This window comes from Serinus canaria, chromosome 14 (genome assembly GCF_022539315.1).
Source record: "Serinus canaria isolate serCan28SL12 chromosome 14, serCan2020, whole genome shotgun sequence".
Lineage (NCBI taxonomy): Eukaryota > Metazoa > Chordata > Aves > Passeriformes > Fringillidae > Serinus > Serinus canaria.
In genome coordinates this window covers 11,235,417-11,253,766 of record NC_066328.1, presented here as the reverse complement: position 1 = coordinate 11,253,766, position 18,350 = coordinate 11,235,417, and the positions used below count along the sequence as shown (strand labels likewise).

The window sequence follows — 18,350 nt, the reverse complement described above, 5'->3', positions numbered from 1 at the left end:
TCTCCTGACTCCATCACCCTGATTTCAGCTGCTCAATTTTCGCCCCAATCCAACACCCCCAATTCCAGCCCCACCATCCACCTCTCCAACTTCAGCCACTACTTTCAGGTCCCCAATTTCAGCCCCTGACTCCAGCCTCCAATCCCACCTCCTCGATTCCCCTCTTTGATCCCAGATCCCCCAATTGCAGAATCATTTAAGCTGGAAAAGACCTCCAAGATCAAGTCCAGCTGTGGACTAATCACTTTTCCATACACCATGGCGCTGAGTGCCACGTCCAGTCATTTCTTGAACACCTCCAGGGACGATGACTCCATCACCACCCTGGGCAGCCCATCCCAATATGTAATCCCCCTTTCCCTGAAGAAATTCCTCCTGATGTCTGACTTATCACGCCCTGGTGCTGCCTGAGACTATGTCCTCTTGTCCTGCTGCTGGCGGCATAGGAGAAGGGACGGATCAAGCACCAGAGAACATCTTTTCTTGAGAAGATGTTGACATTCCGCATCTCGCAGCCTCTCTGACCTCGGGGCCCCCCGGAGCCCCCCGATCCCCCGGCGGTGCAGTTCCCCTCCCACCCGCCAGACGGCGCTGCCCAGAGGGGCGGGCCGAGCCGGGCGCTGCCGCTGCGGCGGTTCCGGTTCCGTGTGGCCGCGGCCGTCGGTCGGTCCCGGCTGTCGGTCCCCGCTGTCTGTCTGTCCGTCCCGGCAGCCGCTCAGTCCGTCCCTGGGCCGGTGCTCGGCGGCGCCATGAACCGGCCGAAGGCGGCGGCCGTGCGGCGGCCCAGCGCCGTGCCCAAGCCGTCCGGTGAGTCCCGCGGGGCCGGGCGGGCGCTGTGGCTCACTGTATCTCACTGTCGCTCACTGTCGCTCACTGTGGCTGTCGCTCAGTGTCCCTCACTGTCGCTCACTGTCGCTGTGTCTCCCCTCGCAGCGCACCCCCCGCCCGGAGACTTCATCGCGCTGGGCTCCAAGGGGCAGAGCGGCGAGGGCAAGGCCGCCGTCACGCTGCTGAAGCCGGCGCCGCCCGGGCTGCCCTCGGAGCGCAAGCGGGACGCGGCCGCCGCCTTGGCGGGCCCGGCGGGGCTGCCCGGGCTGACCAAGCGGCCCAAGCTCTCCTCCACGCCGCCCCTCAGCGCCCTGGGACGCCTGGCAGAGGCGGCCGTGGCGGAGAAAAGAGCAATCTCGCCCTCCATCAAGGAGCCGTCTGTCATCCCCATCGAAGGTGAGGCCTCGCTGCGCTCCTGCAGTCCCACGGAAACCTCGGGGGAAACTTCTCCTTTCTCTGGAGTCTCATCCCAGGAGTCGTTCTTGAAGCCCACACTGCAATTATGTGCTGTCCTCGAGGGTTTCCTTCCCTGGATATGGGGCTGAAGTCAAGGTTTTCTCTTCTGTAGACACTGGGTTGTGTTCATTCTGTCTGACAGCTGTTCAGCAGCTGTATGTGAAATACTCCTTTGAGGAGTTCTCAAAGTCTGGATTGTGGTATTTTATTCACCTTCTTCTTTAGCAAAGTCTGGGTCTGGTTGTTGCCTTTTGAATTGTCATTCCATTTCTGATGTTGGATATATTTGCAGAGGAGTGTGCTAGCATGGAAAAACAATGAAGGGGCATTGTCAGTTGTGAAAGAGATCTTTTAATGGCAGTTGAGTAGGGAAAAGCTGTTGCAAGTGCTAAAAGTGAGCTGGTCTTTGCTTTGCTGTTCCTTGTGACTGGTTCTGCAGCACCTCAGGGTGGTCATTTGGCATGAGGGTAAATGCTGATGCCTGTGTGTTGGTGGTTGCAGTTGTCCCCACGGTGCTGCTGGATGAGATTGAGGCAGCAGAGGCAGAAGGCAACGATGACCGTATTGAGGGGGTGCTGTGTGGAGCTGTGAAGCAGCTGAAGATGAACAGAGCCAAACCTGACACCACTCTCTACCTGAGCCTTATGTACCTGGCAAAAATCAAACCCAACATATTTGCCACCGAAGGGGTTATCGAGGTGAGGACTCACAAAGTCACTGACAGATCATTCCTGCCAAACTGTGAGCAGTTGCACTTTCTCTGAGGCCAGAGCATGGTCTGCATGGCTTTGTAAATACCAGAGCTCTGTGGCAAGCTGCTGCAATTTGTATTTCTCTTTCTGCACCTTCCCTGCATGCTTTATCAATAGATTAATAGTTTGGTATTTTATTGTTTGTGGATATTTTTCCAGGCACTGTGCAGCCTACTCCGAAGAGATGCCTCCATCAATTTCAAAGCCAAAGGGAATAGTCTTGTGTCTGTCTTGGCATGCAACCTTCTCATGGCAGCCTACGAAGAGGATGAGAACTGGCCAGAGATCTTTGTCAAGGTTGGTGAACTGAGGGGGCTTCTGCTGGACTGAGGCAGTCGTGGGCAGACTGGGTTGGGAAATGTGGATGTTTTGGAGTCGGAGAGCAGCACAGGATTTATTACAGCTGTAGGGAAGGGGGTGACTAGTATTCTCTTGTCCACTGTGGGAATGCAGCTGGAGGAGGCAGAAGTTGGAGTCTGGGCCCATAATTTTAAAGAATAATCTCCATCAGTTTCTGGAATTTAGCCTCCATTGCCTTTTGTTGCCTTATCTCTGGTCTTTTCTGAGATATCTTTGAGAGTCTGTATTGATGTTTGTGTTGCAGAGACTCCTTGCTTTCTCTTTGGTATGTAGGGATTAAAATAGCTCATTAACTTAAAAAGCTAACCAGCTTCTATATTTTGATGGCAGAAGTTGTTGTAAAGTCTTTCTTGAGAAGGTGCCCAGTAGAGCTTGGGATGTGGTGGTGTCCATTTTTGCTCTTGTATGATCATCTAGTCTGGTTTTTATCCATGCACTGGTTAGGCTAGTTTCCTACTATATTGGAAATTCATAAAAACTCACAAATACTCCTTTGATTAATGCTGTGAAAATGAACTGTGCTCCCTGCTGCAGGTGTACATCGAGGACTCCCTTGGGGAGCGCATCTGGGTGGACAGCCCTCACTGCAAGACGTTTGTGGATAACATCCAGACAGCTTTTAACACCAAGATGCCTCCTAAGACCATGCTCTTGCATGGAGAAGTTGGACGTAGTGGAGGGGACCTTAGTGCTGGTAAGAAGATGTTTGGGAACCAGGAGCAAAGGTTTAGGGAGAGCATGGAGCCTGCAGTGCTTATTGACTTGTGAGAATAGTTTGGTATTAGATGGACTCACATTGACCAGGCTTTGAGTTCCAGGCATTGCTTTTCTTCTTTTTGTGGCTCTCTCATGTCCAGGGGATGTTTGAGGGTAGTGAAAAATGGACCTGTATGGGATGCAGTGTGAGAGGCTGTGGTCCTGCTGAAAGGGATCCTTGAAAGAAGCTGAGCAAACCAGAGCACAAGTGATTGATCTCTAGGGAGAGGAGCTGTGTGCTGTGTGCAGTGATTGACCTCTAGGGAGAGGAGTTGTCTCATGGAGTGTGCTGTGTCCTGGTCTCTCTTAGGGAGTAGCCCACACCCTTCCATGACAGAGGAGGAGGACAGCCAGAGTGAGCTGCTGATTGCAGAGGAGAAAATGAGCCCAGAGCAGGCAGGCCAGCTCATGCCCAGGTACAGTGCCTCTTCCCCTCCTAACACAGTCATGTGCAGGTGCGTCTGTAGATGTGTCTGTGCTCACCCACCCTGCAGAGCTGTGGCAGGAAGCTCCTCTGTGCTCCTGTAGCATCTGCTGGGGGATGTTGATAAAGATAAAACTGGTGCCAAGAGAAAAGAGGGGATTTTCTTGGTTTGCGAGTCCTACCACAAACAAGAAAGAGTGCTGATCTCTGGACTGGCTTTTGTGGAAATGAGTAAAGTTGAATTTGTGTGGCCCAGGTATGAAGACCTTGCAGAGAGTGTGGAGGAGTATGTGCTGGACATGCTGCGGGACCAGCTGAACCGGCGGCAGCCCATGGACAATGTCTCCAGGAACCTCCTGCGCCTGCTGACAGCAACCTGCGGCTACAAAGAGGTGCGCCAGATGGCTGTGCAGAGGCTGGAGATGTGGCTGCAGAACCCAAAGGTAAGGAGAGGAGCTGCTGAAGCACAGCCCTGGTCTGCAGTCCAACCAGGAGGGCTGCATGCTATACTCTAGTTATGTTTCTGGGCTGTAATGGCGAGTGGCTGGAGTCTTCCTGCTCTTTTTCTGCAGTTGACCAAGCCAGCTCAGGACTTGCTGATGTCAGTGTGTATGAACTGTAACACACACAGCTCAGAGGACATGGAAGTTATCTCCAACCTGATCAAAATCCGTCTCAAGCCAAAAGTGCTTCTCAACCACTACATGCTGTGTGTGAGGTGAGTGACTGGGTCTGTGACAGGAAGGGAAGGCACTGTGGGAGACATGCCCAGGGACTTGACAGTCTCAATGTCTCTGCACAGTGGTTTTAAATACCAGCTTGGGACATGGAGTGTCTTGTGCTCATTTAAATGAATTTCATTGTCCTAGAAATCTTTCAGTAGTCCTTTGATATTATCCTTTGATATGCCCTGTTCTACCCTTTTCACTTTTGTGTGCTAAATACTTCAAGGAGAAATAAAGTGTCCAGCTGCAATGAAATGTCAATTCAGGTATCCCTGGTCTTCCCTTGCAGAGAGCTGCTGAATGCACACAGGGATAACCTGGGCACCACCATTAAGTTTGTGATTTTCAATGAACTATCAAATGCAAGAAATCCCAACAACATGCAGATCCTGTATACTGTGCTTCAGCACAGCTCAGATCAAGCTCCAAAGGTAGGTGCAGTGTCTTGGATGACTGAGGGTAACCCCAGACCCCTGACAGATTTAGTTGTTTTGAGGCTTAGGCGAGTCTTTTCACAGACAGCTGTCTGATATTTATCAGACTATTTTGAAATTATATAATTATTCTTAGTAGGAATAAACATAAGTGGGCTTTTTCTAGCTCCCACATTCTGGGTGATAATGCAGTTTCAAGAGAGAAACATTGTTACAGCTCCCCGGGGGTCTGAAGGACAGGATACCTCCAGCATGGTTTCCTTATGTCACTTCGTTTTGTGGATGCAGACCCATTATAGTGCACTGAACGTTTTCTCTCTTGTGGCTCCAGTACCTGGCAATGGTGTTCCAGGACCTGTTGACCACCAAGGATGATTACCTGCGAGCATCACGGGCCCTGCTGAGAGAGATCATCAAGCAGACAAAGCATGAGATCAACTTCCAGGCCTTTTGCCTGGGTCTCATGCAGGAAAGGAAGGAGGCCCTGTATGCAGAGATGGAATTCAAGGTACCATTCCTGACCCTTGTGCTGCTGGATGTGCCAGCAATGCCCTGAGCTCTTCTGTGTCTGCTTTCCTGGCCATTCTTCCTTTTGCTCTTTGGTGTCTGAGTCACTATTTGTGTGTCTCATAGCAGCACTCCCATATCTCATTTCCAAACATCCACGTTCATCCTTTTTGATGACAAAACACTTCCAGAAGGCAGCTCTGGCTGTTGCTATTCAACTCTTTTTTTTCCTTTTCTATTTTAAGGAGCGGTTTGTCATCCACATAACCGACCTGCTAGCTGTCTCCATGATGCTTGGTATCACAGCCCAGGTGAAGGAGGCTGGAATTGCTTGGGACAAAGGAGAGAAAAAGAGTAAGCAGAAGAACCTAGGAATCCTCTGGGGATGAGCATTTTAGTAGATATCTGCCCCTGATGTTGGGAGAACATCAGCTAGGGTTGGGAGCCTGCTGTCATCCTGGGGCTGACAGAGATTGGGGATGTGGCGTTTGCATGGCCAGTGATTCTTTTATCTATGGAAGCAGTGGCTGAGAGGCTGGGGAGAGGGAGCTGTGGGTGGAGGGGCCTCAGGCCTGAAGGGGCAGCTCTAAGGATTAAGGGGCTGGGAAGGCAGGCCTTTGGTGTGGCACTGATGTGACTGCCCACATGCCTTCTTCTCACAAAACTAATCCATTTGTGCTTTGTGTTGGGGGTTTTGCTGCAGCATGTGTCAGAAAGCAAAGAACGTGTTCTGTCAGAGCTGGGGGACTCAAGTCCTTCTCATACTCTCCTCTTGTTCCCCACTAGGGGAAGGTGTCCCTGCCTGTGGTGCAGGAATAGGAGCAAAATGATCTTTAAGGTTCCTTCCAGCTCAAACCATTCTGTGATTCTGTGATTTGCTGTTCATGCCCTAGAGTCCTGTTTACTGTCTTGAAACCACCACACTTTTGATGAGGCCCGTGTGTGTATTTTGTGCCCTGACTGTTTTTCAGACCTGGAAGTGCTGCGCTCTTTCCAGAACCAGATTGCTGCTATCCAGCGTGATGCTGTCTGGTGGCTGCATACAGTTGTTCCATCTATCAGCAAGCTGGCTCCAAAGGACTATGTGCACTGGTGAGAGTCAGCCTGGTCATGTTTGTGCATAACCTGTCTCTTCCCCAACACTGATATATTATGAAAAGCCAGGTATACACCAGGATTGGGTTACATTTCTCTCCCATTTTCAGACAGGGTGCAGAAACAGTTTTAGCAGGGACTGTCTCCCTCTCTGAAACTCCTTCAGATGCATTCTCGTACCAGAAATGTATGATAATGGAAAATATTTCTGATTTATACTATTTGGGTCCACTCCATAGGGGATTTTTAGCTATCTGACCAAACAAATTCTCTTTGGACTCCTTGTTGTTTTTTTTGTTTGACATCCTTTTTAAGGCTCTGTGGCTGAGGGCTTCACAGATCGTTCTGTCTTCTAGAAGACAGGTGGTATCCCGGGGTCTTGACACACACAAGGCATTACTGAGGCAGTTCAAGCCAGAATTAATAGTAAGCAACACAGGTTACTGGAAGTATAAAAGCCCAGAGCCCATATTGATTGCATAGTCCTCTCTGTTCTGAATCATGTTGTTACTGTTGGTAGACTCACTTATCTGAGGGGGCTCCTTCATGTGCAGGTTGGGAAGCTTTAGCAGGATTTGAGGGAGACTGGACTGTTGTATGTATTCTTAAGCCTCACAGATGGTGTTTACTGTCCTCTTCATCTCTACAGCCTCCACAAGGTGCTCTTCACAGAACAGCCAGAAACCTACTATAAATGGGACAACTGGCCCCCTGAGAGTGACCGCAAGTGAGTGCATGCCCCTCCCGTGGTGGGTGCAGGTGGGGAGCTGCTCCAGCTGGAGGCAGAGGAATGGCTGTTTTCTGGTGATCCTTATATAGCTCTCTGTTAGAAAGGCTTGGAACTGTGCTCAGATTTTCCTTATCTGTTACACTGCCATAAAACTGGAGGGTGTTTTTCCACTCTCCATCTGTTCCTCTTCCTCCTTCATTCCTGTTCCCTGTGCCAAGCCGTTCTGTATCTTGACACTGTAGTTGTAAGGAGAGCAGCCCCACAGTGTGTGGATAACTGGGGTAATGTTAGGGAGCTCAGACTCAAGGTGGCTGAAGCATAAAGGTACAAGGCACTGCAAATGATACTCAGATAATAATTTGTTTCAAATAGTTGAATTTGGAGCTGGAGATCAGGGAAAGAAGCTGTGATGTATCTTCTGCTCAGATATGCTGTAAGGTCTGTGGAGGGTTCCAGAAGCCCTCACTCTGCTGTCCAAGGTGTGATTGATGTCTCGTGTCTCCTGCAGCTTCTTCCTTCGGCTGTGCTCCGAGGTGCCCATCCTGGAGGACACGCTGATGCGCATCCTGGTGATCGGGCTGTCGCGGGACCTGCCCCTGGGCCCCGCCGATGCCATGGAGCTCGCCGACCACTTGGTGAAGAGGGCTGCAGCTGTGCAAGCAGATGGTGAGGCTGCACAAGCTCCCACCAGCAAGTGCTGGCTTCTGTCTCCGTGTCCTCCTATTGCCACCCAGGGCTGAGACAGCTCCTACCACCTACCAGAGAGCCTTTGCATCACTTTAAAGCATATTTTAGTCGTGATGGCTAAACATTTGGCTCAAAGCCAGCTGTGCTGCTGTTGCTTTCTCACTAGAGAAGCTTCTTATTTTTTCTTACTGTTTCTCTCTGTTACTAATTTTGTATTGTGGAGTGTTTGGGAAATTATTGGTTGTGTGGAGAATGAAGGACTGTGAACAACCACCCAGAGTTTTGAGTCAGCATATTTAAATTCAATTTAGCCCTTTGTACGTACTGTAAAATGAAATTTGTCGGCTATGCAAAAATGGAAGGATTGGAAGTTAAATTAATTAACCAATTGTGTGCTCTTTTCAAGTCCATTATTGGGACACTTACAGAATAGCAGTTACAAAAGCAATCTTTACTCTTACTCCTTTTCTGAATTCATTTAGCATTTGTCTAAATTCCTGCATTGCTGGTAAATACATCCAATTAGCTAAGCTGTATGTGTTTGTGACAGAATTGAGGGTGTTGTCAGAGTTTGCTTCTAAAGCATCTTACATGCTCTTAGTGCTGACTGGTTAATGGCAAAGAGTCCTTGGGGAAGGATCTAGACTTTGCTTGCTTTGTTGCTGTTCAGTATCCTCAAAATGTGTCCAGCTTCTCATATAGGATTTTAAATCCTGCACCATTTCATATATTGGAAGACTCAGAATTAGAGTGAAAACTTGCAGCAAAGTTGAAATGCATTTCTAGTTCTTCTGAGCCCCAAAAGTTTTGAGCAGATTGTTGCTTACCTGAAGGAGTGTATCCAATTTCTGAAAAAGTTACAAGTATCATATTGGATGCATTTGGGAAAAAAAGTACCCTTAAGAATTTAAACCAGATTGCTACTGAAAAGTTCCATATCCTTATATATTGACTTAAAGGATTTTTTAAGTGTTGTTGCTCTTTAAGTGTTGATTTTTAGTTTTGTAATATCACAAGAGCAAGCCCACAATAACATAGTTGCTTGAAGTAAAATTTTTTTATACTGTGCTACTTTTCTTGAAGGACTTTCAGGCAGGTAGACAGGTCAATAATTTGTTCAGTCTTTTCTTCTCCTCCAGATGTTGAGGTCCTGAGGGTAGAAAGAATCCAGCTGATCGATGCAGTCTTAAATCTGTGCACTTATCACCATCCAGAGAATATCCAGCTACCTCCAGGGTAAGACTTATCACATAGATAATCTTGCTATGATCTAGCTCACTTTCACCTTGTGACTAACATTCCAGCTCACAGATTTTAAGATGCTTTTCTGTATTAAAATTTGTAGTAACAAAATTACAAGGATTTTCAGGGTCATGTTCAGGTGGATATTTCTCTAGAGCAATCAAGATCCGAGTCATGGAATGTACTTTGGTCTGCAAGCACTGACCTTTCTGCCCTAAAAATCTCCAGCTGAATCCTGCTTTCCCTCCTGAAAGGATTTTTGTGTGGGTGTCTTTTTGTTGAACTGTCATGACTGAATCTAAACAGTGCATGATTAATGAGAAAAGCAGACTTGAGATGGGGTTAAGGAACCAAACTTGACCACTTATCTCTATTGATGGCTTTTGCAGGTACCAGCCTCCAAATCTAGCTATTTCTACTCTCTACTGGAAAGCTTGGCCTCTCCTACTAGTAGTGGCTGCATTCAATCCTGAAAATATTGGTGAGTTTGGACATTTCTCAGGATGCCTGTCCTGCTGCAAAAATTGGCTAAAGTGCTTTCTACAGAAGTCTGGTTGCTTGTGTGCAAGGCCTGTGCTGGGTTGGTGAGGTAACTGCACTTAAATAACTGTGTATCCCCTGTGGGTGAAAAATGTGTGCAGCTGGGATTTGGACTAGCATGTGGCTGGAGTTGCCTTGTTTGTGCTCTGAGTGTTAGGAGCTGTTCTCAAGTGAGCTTGTGTTTCCCCACCTTGCAATGTGTTAGAGTATATTTAAAAGCTCTATTTTTTTCCTGTATTCCTTATTGTTCTTCTCTGCTGCAGGTCTGGCTGCATGGGAGGAGTACCCCTCTCTAAAGATGCTCATGGAAATGGTCATGACCAAGTTAGTATGGTTAAATCCCTATGTATATCAAACAGACCACTGAAAACACACATTTCTGAATTAAGTTTGTGCAATGCAACTCCTTCCTTTCCAGTGGGACTTGTGTAAAATAAACTGGCATCAACACTGCAGTTGGAGTGGGAAAAGTGCCTTCCCTTGACAAGAATATTATAAGCAAGGGAATAAAGCTGAGAAAAAGGGGGAGGGGGATGACTGCTGTGCCTTGCTTAGAAGGTCTCAGTCTCCTGGCTCCACTGAGAAACTACTTGGTTTTTCTACATTGTCTATCAGAGCCTAGGTCCTGTGTTCTTTCTGACTGTGGTTCTTGAATTTTGAATAGAACAAGATAACAATTTCCTTTTTTTAAAACTTATTTTCCCAGTAATTATTCCTATCCTCAATGTACCTTGACGGATGAGGAGACACGCACAGAGATGATTAATCGTGAACTTCAAATCTCCCAGAGAGAAAAACAGGAGATTCTTGCTTTTGAGGGTCATCTGGCAGCTGCATCCACAAAACAAACAATTACAGAAAGCAGCAGCCTCTTGCTGTCCCAGCTGACAAGTCTGGACCCTCAGTAAGTAGCCTTCTGCATTCTACTATCATTATGAAATCCTAGTTAACAAGTCAGGAAACCCTGCTCCTCCACAGGGTGGTTGATGTGGGGAAGAAGAACCCTGTGATGTGGTAGCCCAAGGGATCACATAATCATAGAATAGTTTTGGTTGGAAGGTCATCTGGTTCCAACCTGCCTGCCACCTTCCTATAAACCCCTCATGCACTGCAGGACTGAGTGATCCTCCTCACATCAGAGTTAAGGTCTGTCAGCCTGTAACTTGCTGTTTCTGTGGCAGGGGCCCCCCTCGCAGACCTCCACCACATGTCCTGGAGCAGGTGAAAAGCCTGAACCAGTCTCTTCGCTTGGGCCACCTTCTGTGTCGCAGTCGCCACCCTGACTTTCTTCTCAACATCATCCAAAGACAGGTGGGTTGTGGTGGGACTGGATCCCTTGCCTCTGAAACTTGAGCAGAGGGGCAAAAGAAAGCTAAGTGAGATTCAGGGGAAGGTGGTTTGCAGAGTGTGTTGCTCTGATCTATGTTCTATGATCTATGTTCTATCTGATCTATGATCTATGTTCTGCTGACCATGTTACTCTCATCCTTCCCAGGCCTCATCACAGTCAATGCCATGGCTGGCAGATCTGGTTCAGTCCAGTGAGGGCTCCTTGGATGTCCTGCCTGTGCAGTGTCTTTGTGAGTTCCTGCTTCATGATGCTGCTGATGAGTCAACCTCAGGTGAAGAGGAAGAGGAGGGTGAGAGTAAGGACCAGCGCGCCAAGAAACGCCAGGTGGGCATTCTTTTGGGAATCCCTTCTGTTACCTACTTTCTATGCATCCCAGATTTGATTTCACTGGACAGACCAACTTATCACTCCACAGAGACAACAGAAACAAAGGCAGTTGCTTGGACGCTTGCAAGACTTGCTGTTGGGACCCAAAGCAGATGAACAGACAACCTGCGAGGTGCTTGACTACTTCCTGCGGCGCCTAAGCTCCTCCCAGGTGGCTTCCAGGGTCCTGGCCATGAAGGTGAGCAGAAGGGAAATCATCTTGACTAGGGTCTATCTGAAGCCCAGGGCAGAGCCCTAGGTTATCTTGAGTCCAGAGCAAGGACAGTAAAATTGTTCCATGTCATCCTCCTTCAGTGACTTGTCTCAATCTCCAGACCCCATCAAATGCACTTCTGCTCCCTGCTGCTCAGAGGTTATTGTTCAACAGCTAAATTGTACTAAAGATAGAGCTGGATTTTACTGTGTTTCCTGTGGAGTTCAGGTGTAGGCTCAGGAGATTGCATGCCATGTGGAGTAATTGGCAGAGGCTGTTGTTTGTGAGTGAGTACCTGATTCTCTGGAGCATGGACAAGGCAAAGAGAATTAGGAAGCCTCACAAAGATCATGCTCAGACTGAAACTTAAGCAGGGTGTCTGTCAAGAAAACACATTCTATGAGATGAAACCTATTGTGTGCTATATTTGGATTGTTCTGTGGTGTTTGAAGCATGTTTCTATTATATTCACTAGTATGAAGCTAGCAGTCCAGCTGTGGCTTCATATGCAACAGCTGTATATTTGTGACTTGTGCAGGGCCTGTCCTTGGTGCTGTCGGAAGGAGGGATGCGTGATGGGGAGGAGAAGGATCACCCCATGGAAGAAGACTCTGGTGATTCTGAGCTGCTGCAGGGATATCAGTGGCTGCTGAGAGACCTCCCAAGGCTGCCACTGTTTGACAGTGTGAGAGCCACAACAGCTCTGGCCTTGCAGCAGGTGGGTGGAAGCAGCTGAAGGGAGCAGTGTCAGGGTTGTTCTCTTTCTACTAGTGCTGAAACAGATCTAAACAAACTGGATCTGGCTGTGATATTGGCATGTTTATGTGCCTGCAGAAGAATTTTGCTTGTGCTCGCTTGTTTTCATTAAATCCTGATTTCTAATGAAAGGAGTTCTCATTCCAGGCCATCCACATGGAGACAGATCCCCAGACCATCAGTGCTTACCTGGTGTACCTCTCCCAGCATGCCCCAGTGGAGGAACAGGGACAGCACAACGACCTTGCTCTGGTGAGAGGAGGGATTGTTTGGGGACACATGGCATGTCCCAGGACAGGGGTAGGCATGGGACTTGCTATACCACCAGGATGAGTTCTAGGGAGTCTGCTACTCTGGTAACTGCATGTTTGTGTCTGTGCATGGGTTGAAAGGCAAACCTGTGTCTTTGGTTTTATAATGAAATGGTAATCAGAGCAATAAGCTCTGGTGCAGCAGCCCATCAGCTGGAATGGGGAATGCAAGAATGGCTAGTGTTTTGATGGAAAACCCACCACCTGGCAGTGTTCCATAAATAAGCAGGTGCTAAACCTGCAGTCATATGTGTTTGGGGAGAGAATGGGAAGTCAGGAACTTCAGTGGTGGGATATGTACTCCCCTATAACCAAAACTAGATTTCTGGGTTGATTTGTTTGTGTGAGTTTTTTTCTTTTTAGAAAAGCTTTTGGTGATTTTTTTTATAATGATTTTTTTCTTTTTTCTCCTTGGGTACTTTTTTTGTTACTTTTAAGATTCGTGTGGTGATATTGCCTGTTTGGCTACACAGAGGAGATTGAATAATAAGTGTCAGGAGATCTTTTTCTTCAGAGTAAAACTATGTAAAGACTTATTTTGTAATGGGGTGCATCAGAATGCATCTGTACTCCACTGGGACACTGTAAGATGCATGCAAAGCACCAGCCTTTTCCCTTCTGTGTCAGTTCTACTCTTGACTCCACAAGCTGATCTCCAGAGTGGTGTGTACTGGGCTGATGATGGGAACTGGAGAACACGATGCAGTGAGACCTGGCTGTGCTTTGCAGTGAAGACCTCCTGGATGTTTTCTCCCTGCAGGATGTCGCCCGACTGATCGTGGAGCGCTCCACTATCATGTCCCACCTGTTCTCCAAGCTGTCCTACAGTGCTGAGTCAGATGCAGTGCTTGTGGCTCTGCTCTCCATCTTCTCCCGCTACATCAAGCGCATGCGGCAGAGCAAGGAGGGCGAGGAGGTGTACAGCTGGGTGAGTGCCTCCTGCCTTGCCCCAGCAGCTCACAGACACTGAGCAGGTTAACAGAACAGAAGCCCTTAATGGATTACTCAATTTGGATAAACCAAGTCCAGCTCAAGAATTCCCTGAGCTGAAAATAATTGGATTGTGACATAGTATCAGAGCCAAGCCTATGTGTTTGTAGAATGCCTTTTTAACTTTTCCCCAATTATCTTTTGTGGCCATTGTTGGAGATGTTGGGAACTATGGTCTGACTAAATTTGTCCATTCTCATGTTTTCCTTCCTCTCCCCGCCTTTGCTCATCCTGTCTTATCCTGCCTTTTTCCAGTCAGAGTCCCAGGATCAGGTGTTCCTTCGCTGGACTAGTGGGGAAACAGCCACCATGCACATCCTTGTGGTCCATGCCATGGTTATTCTCCTGACACTGGGGCCACCTCAAGGTCAGTGAAGTATGCTCAGATTATTTTTGGGGGTAATGGTCAATACAGAATGGCTTTTCTTTATCTGCTGAATCCTAACAGGTCAGACTGGTGTTAATCCTATCCACAGGCTTGACCCTTGCAGTACATGTTTGTAGCTGTAAGATTTATCAGAATATTGCTGCAAAGAGTGAAGGATTTGCAGGTTGATTTATTTTTCTTTTTGCTTTCTGCAGATAGCAGGAAATACTAAAACAGTGGTGTGTTCTGGTGTATTGATAGAGAGGGGCAGGGCATTCTAGGTGCTTATGAACATGGGAAATAATTTTTTATCCACTCTTAAGCAGGGGATGGTGATTTTTACACCTTACTGGATATATGGTTCCCTGAGAAAAAGCCCCTTCCTACTGCTTTTCTGGTTGACACCTCTGAAGAGGCCCTGCTGCTCCCTGACTGGCTGAAGCTGCGGATGATCCGCTCCGAGGTCCCACGGCTCGTGGATGCAGGTGAGCCTGTGCCATGTCTGTTGGTGTTTCAAACCCTGCTGAATGGAAGGGGAGAGGCTTCCGTGCTCAAGTGTGCCCAGCCATCCTATTTGGATGCCTTTGGATGTAGCCATCTGTCACCATTACTTTTAAAGTAGGGGAGTGAGTCTGAATGGATATTCCCCTTTCTGTGTATTTTAAAGGAATGGGAGACTCTGAATTGAGGTCCCATCTCTTTTACAACAATTCAGATGGAACTAAGCTATGCAATCACCAGACAACAGGCACAGCACTGTGGAAAGCTGTGCCTAAAGAATGGAAGCTAAACCTCTGGTTATTCTGGTCCTCGTACCACTCATCAGTGCTCTCTTTCTTCTTGGTATTCAGAGCTTTCATCCCATTTTACTAATTAAATGACAGCTGTCTATAGCCAGTGATTGAATTATTCAATAATTCCTGCCTGCAGCCATCAAGAGATAGGGTGGAAGTTATTTTTTAATACGAATGATTGCATTACTGAGGTTCTAATAAAATTAAACAGAAGATCAGATTAGCCAGTGAGTGAATTAACTGGAAGATGCAATAAGGCAGCAATGATTTGCAGAGGAAAGAAAATATAGAATGCAGCTGTCAGACTTCTGGCTTTAGGCTCTCTGCAGCTCTGTCATTAATGTGTCACTGTTAGTCCAGACAAAAGCATAAAGATCAGTAATAAAGATGACCCTCCATGGACAGTTCAGAAGTCTGAGGACTCAGTGTTTGTCTATTGCAGCCCTGCAGGACCTGGAGCCACAGCAGCTGCTTCTCTTTGTTCAGTCCTTTGGAATCCCAGTTTCCAGCATGAGCAAACTTCTGCAGTACCTGGATCAGGCAGTATCTCATGACCCACAGACACTGGAGCAGAACATCATGGACAAAAGTAAGAGTTACAGAGGAGGCTGACTAGGCATTTAACTTTTTCTTGAACTGTTTCCATGAGTATCTCCTGTGACTTTCTTGGAAAAATCCGAGCTAGTTCAGCAAACTTTGTGCACAGGCCGCTTTGGCAGCTTGTTGTCATTGCAGACACCTGGGTGGCCCTTGGCTGTATTTCCCAAAATAGAGGATTTTTTTGGATTGGAATGTATGGAGTCAAAAAGTACTTTGGAAGATACTTTGTAAAGGAAACAAAGCTTTCAAGGCATCATGTTTACAAAGTCTGTGGGAACAGCAGATTCTCTTGTCTGTAGGAACAGCAGATTCTCTTGTCTGTAGGAGCTGTACAGACAGCCAATTCTGTCCTGCTTTAATGAAGAGGGCAAGATGATGATGTGCTCTTATTTCCTCCTTTTTTCAGACTACATGGCTCATCTTGTGGAGGTTCAACATGAGAGAGGAGCAACAGGAGGCCAGACTTTCCACTCCCTGCTTACTGCCTCCTTACCAGCCCGCCGAGGTACTGCCCAGGATAGCCTAAATATCAAAGCCATCTTCCAAACTTCCCTCCTTTGTTGCTGTTGAGAGGAACAGGCAGAGATGTCTTAAAAAGCAGGCGTGCTGTAATAAACCAGCAAGATGCAGTTAGACACCAGTCCTTTGCTAGAGATTTTTTGCTTCTGGCAAAGAGAGAAATTCCAGTATTTTTGGAGTTTATTACAGTGAGTTTTTCTGAGTCATATGGAAAAGTAGGTCTTGCTTAGAATTAAGAGAAAAGCTGCTGAATTTCTCAGTGGTTGGAGACTGTAAAGTTGAAGGTGATCTGGTGTTGGGGCTCCAGATGCTATCTACCGTAACAGCATTTTCCTTTCTTTTTATTCCTCTTGCAGACAGTGCTGAGACTGCAAGGTCAAAATCTAGTCCTGAAAACTCTCAAAGTCAGAGTCGGATCCGGGCCTTGAGCCAGGTCCGTGTGCTGGGCCCAGAAGATGATCTGGCAGGCATCTTGCTGCAGGTACTGTCATAACCTCCAGCTGAGTAGCTGCTTCCCTGCAGCAGCTTTACGAAATCCATTTCTCTTATACTTGCATCTTGTGACTCCTTATCCTGCAGTGTTTGCAGGCAATAAATATGAAAGCCCTGATGCAATGAGGCTGTGCCATTACAGCCTGGTGGAGTTGATACTGGCAGGAATTTTCTCTTGTAGTTGGAACGTGATGTGGCTTTTGATCATGCCTGGTACAGTCAGTACCTACTAGCATGTTGCTGTCTTTGCACCTTGTTTGTTCTGTGCATAGTGCCTTTCCTCTCAGCAGTGGAGGCAGGATTTGTGAAATGCTCACAGGGCCCTGGCAGCAAAGCTGTGTGCAAACAGCATTTGTACTCTGGCTTGTCTGCTTACAGAGCTTCCCTCCCTCCATTGACTCCAGAAGGAGCCTACAGGGAATTAATTGGCCAAGTCGGTTGTTGGTGTTTGGGTAGTAGGATTCCCCTGCAGTGTCAGTGTGGATAATCGTGTTGGGGTTGCAGAGATGCTGCTTATGTTCATGTGCCAGGCACTAGAATATAGAAGAAGCTGTATCAGAAGATTCTTGTGAGCCTACAGTTGGTATAACTGTACAAGGTAAATCATTCTTCAGCCTCAGGGTGTTCATTGTCAGTCATAAATGTACCCCTTGTTGTATCTCCCCAGCTCTTCCCACTGACCCCGGACCCGCGGTGGCAGAACTCCAGCCTGCGACCACTGGCCCTGGCACTGCAGCAGTCGCTGGGGCAGGAGCTGGCCCTCATCCGCCAAGGGGCCACGCCAGAGAGCGGGGTCACGGCCAGTGGGGTGACAGCGAGCGGGGTCACGGCCAGCGGGGTCACGGCCGGTGGGGTGACAGCCAGTGGAGTCACAGCCAGTGGAGTCACAGCCAGTGGAGTCACAGCCAGCGGGGTCACGGCGCGGCTGCTGCAGGCCGTGGCTGCGCTGCTCAACTCCGCGCACAGCGGCGCCCTGGTCATGGCCATGCACCGCCACCACTTCATCTCCTGCCCGCTCATGCGCCAGCTCTACCAGTACCACGTGAGTGCCTTGGGAGCATTTCATACAGAGGGGTAAGGGAGAAATGGGAAATCTGCAGGGCATCTCCTTTGCTGTGTGCACACTTTGTAATGCTCAGCTCAGGCTGCCTGGCCATGGGCATCTGGATGCAGGCTGGCTGCATTAGGCTGGCACTGTTGAGATTACCTGTGGAGTTAGTGCACCTTACCCAGCCTGGTAACCATTTTTTGGATTTACAGCTGAAGGTCTCTGCTGGCTTTGGGATCTGTAGACTGTGCTGTTCTGTAGCATTGGACGTGTCTTGCAAGCCAGGGCATTTGCAGACGGTTTGAGAGCTGAAGTCTAATTCATAGAGTCATAAAATGGTTTGGGTTGAAAGGGACCTTAAAGATCACCTAGCTCCAATTCCCCTGACATGGGCAGGGGCGCACCTTTCACTAGACCAGGTTGCTCCAAGCTCATCCTACCTGGCTTTGAACACTTACAGGGATGGGGAGTCCAGAACCTCTGGGCAACTCTGCCAATGCCTCACCACCCTAACTGTAAAAAATTTCTTCCCAGCGCGCCGTGCCACAGGACACTGCCTTCTCCTCTCTCTTCTTCAAAGTGCTCATGCAGATGCTGCAGTGGCTGGAGAACCCTGCTGTGGAAGATGGTCCCCTGCGAGCTCAGCTGAAGGCCTTTGCTGTGCAATACTCCTCAAGGCACAGAATCAGTGATGGTACTGGCACTGGGCAGCTTATGGGACTTAGAGGGTACAAAGTGGGACAAGAAAGAGACAAAACTGCACCTGGAGCAGGAAGTGTCATGACAGCCTTTTAGACAGGTGTCATAAGGAGTTACAAAAGTAGCACATTGTGCTGCAGAAGCTCTTTGAGGCCGTGAACAAGTGTCTTAGCTCTGGGGGCTTGCGGTAGATACCTGATAACATCTCACCAAGCACAGCAGATCTCTCAGGGAAAACTTAAAATTTCTCAGGCCAGGAATTCTGTGTGAGCTATAGTTTCGGTAGATGAGCATGCAGGAATGCCTC

The 18,350-nt window shown here is 48.0% G+C and overlaps 1 protein-coding gene across 2 annotated transcripts in view; it reads left to right on the top strand.

Moving 5' to 3' along the window:
• The first annotated feature begins 643 nt into the window (after window positions 1-643).
• Window positions 644-18,350, top strand: part of INTS1 (integrator complex subunit 1) — a 28,310-nt gene continuing 10,603 nt past the window's right edge. The window contains exons 1-31 of one of the 2 annotated variants that reach the window (XM_030229839.2): window positions 644-807; window positions 934-1,224; window positions 1,786-1,982; window positions 2,196-2,333; window positions 2,931-3,090; window positions 3,463-3,568; window positions 3,833-4,019; window positions 4,149-4,294; window positions 4,591-4,732; window positions 5,067-5,243; window positions 5,488-5,596; window positions 6,214-6,334; window positions 6,987-7,064; window positions 7,576-7,733; window positions 8,894-8,990; window positions 9,386-9,477; window positions 9,800-9,860; window positions 10,243-10,440; window positions 10,718-10,847; window positions 11,032-11,211; window positions 11,303-11,452; window positions 12,006-12,185; window positions 12,371-12,475; window positions 13,295-13,462; window positions 13,780-13,891; window positions 14,215-14,376; window positions 15,128-15,274; window positions 15,692-15,790; window positions 16,161-16,285; window positions 16,964-17,338; window positions 17,879-18,038. In XM_030229839.2, coding sequence (XP_030085699.2) covers window positions 750-807; window positions 934-1,224; window positions 1,786-1,982; window positions 2,196-2,333; window positions 2,931-3,090; window positions 3,463-3,568; window positions 3,833-4,019; window positions 4,149-4,294; window positions 4,591-4,732; window positions 5,067-5,243; window positions 5,488-5,596; window positions 6,214-6,334; window positions 6,987-7,064; window positions 7,576-7,733; window positions 8,894-8,990; window positions 9,386-9,477; window positions 9,800-9,860; window positions 10,243-10,440; window positions 10,718-10,847; window positions 11,032-11,211; window positions 11,303-11,452; window positions 12,006-12,185; window positions 12,371-12,475; window positions 13,295-13,462; window positions 13,780-13,891; window positions 14,215-14,376; window positions 15,128-15,274; window positions 15,692-15,790; window positions 16,161-16,285; window positions 16,964-17,338; window positions 17,879-18,038 — 4,609 coding nt within the window. In that variant the 5' untranslated portion in view covers window positions 644-749. The remainder of the gene's footprint in view (window positions 808-933; window positions 1,225-1,785; window positions 1,983-2,195; window positions 2,334-2,930; window positions 3,091-3,462; window positions 3,569-3,832; window positions 4,020-4,148; window positions 4,295-4,590; window positions 4,733-5,066; window positions 5,244-5,487; window positions 5,597-6,213; window positions 6,335-6,986; window positions 7,065-7,575; window positions 7,734-8,893; window positions 8,991-9,385; window positions 9,478-9,799; window positions 9,861-10,242; window positions 10,441-10,717; window positions 10,848-11,031; window positions 11,212-11,302; window positions 11,453-12,005; window positions 12,186-12,370; window positions 12,476-13,294; window positions 13,463-13,779; window positions 13,892-14,214; window positions 14,377-15,127; window positions 15,275-15,691; window positions 15,791-16,160; window positions 16,286-16,963; window positions 17,339-17,878; window positions 18,039-18,350) is intronic. The other variant, XM_050980168.1, reaches the window with a different exon arrangement.